Source organism: Apis dorsata, unplaced genomic scaffold (genome assembly GCF_000469605.1).
Source record: "Apis dorsata unplaced genomic scaffold, Apis dorsata 1.3 scaffold_667, whole genome shotgun sequence".
Lineage (NCBI taxonomy): Eukaryota > Metazoa > Arthropoda > Insecta > Hymenoptera > Apidae > Apis > Apis dorsata.
Genome location: NW_006263852.1, coordinates 547,101 through 550,473, shown reverse-complemented (window position 1 = coordinate 550,473; position 3,373 = coordinate 547,101). Strand labels below are relative to the sequence as shown.

At 21.7% G+C, this 3,373-nt stretch overlaps 1 protein-coding gene across 1 annotated transcript; it reads left to right on the top strand.

Moving 5' to 3' along the window:
• The first annotated feature begins 833 nt into the window (after nt 1-833).
• LOC102676881 lies at nt 834-3,364 on the top strand. The gene is made up of 5 exons (XM_031513558.1): nt 834-910; nt 988-1,151; nt 1,237-1,365; nt 2,836-3,009; nt 3,176-3,364. The coding sequence occupies exons 1-5, from the start codon at nt 834-836 to the stop codon at nt 3,325-3,327; spliced, it is 696 nt and encodes a 231-aa protein (XP_031369418.1). The 3' UTR covers nt 3,328-3,364.
• Nucleotides 3,365-3,373: the final 9 nt, after the last annotated feature.

The window sequence follows — 3,373 nt, the reverse complement described above, 5'->3', positions numbered from 1 at the left end:
GTGTAAAAATATTGAAATCAGCGCCATCTTCAGAGTGCCGCAAATGAAACTCACGAAAAAAGGACAGAAGATAGTAAGTAAAGGATAGAGATAGAGTAAAAATCGAACTGCTGGCGCCATCTCTCGAGTATTTCGTAAACTTTTCTTCAAAGTTCTCTTAACACTCAAGAGATGGCGCTGAATTCCGATTCCTACTCTACTTTACCTCTACTTTATCCTATCTTTTGAAAAAGTGTCTTTTGTGTTAGAGAGATGGCGCTGATCTTCGATTCTTACTCTACCTTATCCTATTTATGAAAAAGTGTCTTTGTTATATGTGAGATGGCGTTAACGGTCAATTCTTCTATTTTTTATTCTTTTCTATTATATATTCTCTTTATCTAAATTAGTTTCATTTATGTCACTCTGAAAACCAGTAATGATTCTCGTATTTTTATTCTATTTCTGTTAAATTTGAAGCGGGATATGCATGTATTCCTATCTATTAGAAATGTATAATGTAAATCCTATAATAAAAAAATATATAAATTAAAAATTAATATTAAAGTCTTGTTTCATATATTACACATATTCAAAAACACACAAAATATGTTAGGTATTTTAAATTTCTAAAATAGGTTAGGTATTTTTAATTTCTATGTAGTGAATATTCTAAAATGTGAAAAATATATGTATACATAAAAAAAATATGACATAAAAAAAAACATATGATTATCCGTCATTTATTTATTTATGATTATAATCAATTAAATATAAATTGGTCAAATTATATACTAGTTTAAAATATATCTCATTTTTTTTCTTTTTAATCGTATTAAAAAGTATTTGAGACAATGACTAATTTTTGTGAATTTTTTCCTACGGAATATGATCGTAGTTATAGAAAAAAGAAAATAGAACCAGCTAAAATGTAATAAAATTAAAAAACATATGTGTAAATGACATTATAAATCACGAAATTTTAATATCCGAATTTTACATTTTTAGAATATATCATGAAGATTATTTCACGAATCGTATAGAAGAAGGAGAAATCGATCCTCGTATAGCATCGATTCCTAAAGAATTGGATGAAACTGCTAAACAATTGGTTTATAAACATATTCTCAATAATTTGCAATCTGTTTATCAAATCAACTATAAAAATCCTTGTAAGCTATGTTACATAAAAAAAATAGAACAAATAATTTCTTTAAAAAATTAATTCTAATTTCTTAAAAAATTAATGAAGTATAGGGATTTCACGAGATGAAATAGGAATTGAGGAAAAAGACTTGCAAAGTGAATTATTGGCATATATTCATGATTTATATTTCAAACCTCATACGGAAAAAGTCCTTGCACCTCCAGTAACAGCAAAAAGAAGTGAGTGGAAGATAAATATTTTATATATAATTTTCAAAAATTTCAAATTTTACTTAATATTTAATGAAAAATAGTAAACTTTAATATTTTTTATATAAATGCATTTAGTGCTTGGTTACATAAGACCACAATTTTTACATGCAAATCTTTCGATGTATCAATACACGTTTAATCGTACGGGAGCAACGGTGATAATGGAACAATATGAAAAAAGAAATAAAAAAATAGAAGAATCAAAAAATGATAAAAAACTTTGTACGAGTTCAGATGAAAATTAAAAAATAATTATTTTTTTTATTTATTCATATATACTTATTCGTACATTCATATAATTTAATATATAATATCAGCGATAATTAAATTATTGTAAATTAAATATATAATAAAAATATTTCTTACGATTTCCATAAATAAGAATCTAAAAATAATTTTAAATATGTGTTTAACATTTGCATTATTCATACAACGTTACTACATATATTTTATATATATTTTTGCATTCTTTTTTATATGCAAAAATATAAATATAAAAATATTTAAAAATCTAAAGATTAAATAATATGTATAATTTGCATTATGTAATTTTTTTTAGATTAAGATTTCAAAAATGATTTCTCATTGTTACAACTATGCAATAAGACAGAAGCAATTTTATTTATTTATTCTTTTAAAACATTCAATTATTAAATAACTAAATTTCAAAATAATATTTTTGTATATTTCATTCATCGTTATTTTAAAATTATCGTAATGTACAATATAATTTTTAATATATAATTGTATGTATGTCTTTATATATGTTCCATATGGTATCTACACAAATAAACTGATTTTCCTTGTGTCATGGCATAATTAATTTGTAAATATACTACGCAGTAAATACAAAAATCTAAAGATGTTACGAGATGTTTTAATACATTTAATCATAAGTTTTATCGGCGTAATTATTGCTATATCAGCATTTATCGTATTTTTTATTGTATATTACAATGTCGACGTTGGATTCTGGTCGATCTTATCAGGTTAGCATTTTTTTAATTTGAAATGATAAATTTTATTATATAAATTATCTAATAATATTTTATAATACACATTAATACCAAATTAATTATAAATTGGTAAAATTTTATAATATAAGAAATAAATATATAATTACATTAATAAGTATTATTTCTTGTAACAAATAAAAATTATCCGTTTTATGCATATTATTTGACCATTATATTTTACCTGTAAAACTTTGTTTTTTTAAAAGTTATGCAATTTTTTTTTTAATATTTTTTAATAAATACATTATTATTTTCTATTTTGTTCATTTTAAACATATTACATGTGGTAAATATTATTACTATAAAAACTCTTTGTCAATGCTAAATATAAACGATTTATACAATAAAAAATGTTTTTATTAAATTAATTTGAATTTAATAAAAACTTAATATTAAAATTGCATTTTTATATATTACATAGGTACATTAGCTGCAGTTTGTTTTCATTTGCATTGGGTTAAAGGAAAAGAACGTTTAGAAAGATGGCATTCTCAAATTACATTAAGAAATCTAAATATTGTTGGTTTTATAAATGCAGTGGCAGGAATTACAGCACTAATTTGGTATCTCTTTCTTACATTTTATTATAAAATACGTAAGTATATTGTTTAATTTCTTAAAATGAAAACTTTATTTGCTTATTTTATAAATTTTCTAATCAAATAGTATAAAATAATTATTAAAAATAAATAATAACTTTTAATAAAAATAATAATAAATAATAATATATTTTTCTAATATTAAAATTGTATTTTTTACAGCAATTAAACCTATTGATGAAAGTACAGTAATATCAGCTGTTTGGTCTATGATTTGTGGAAAATGGGGTATTTTATTAATGTATTATACTCATAAGTATGAATTAATTATTCGAGAAGGATCTGTACCCATATTAATAGAAAATAATGGTTAAAAATTTTTTATATAAATAAATACAAAAACTTTTATAAGAAGTAGTT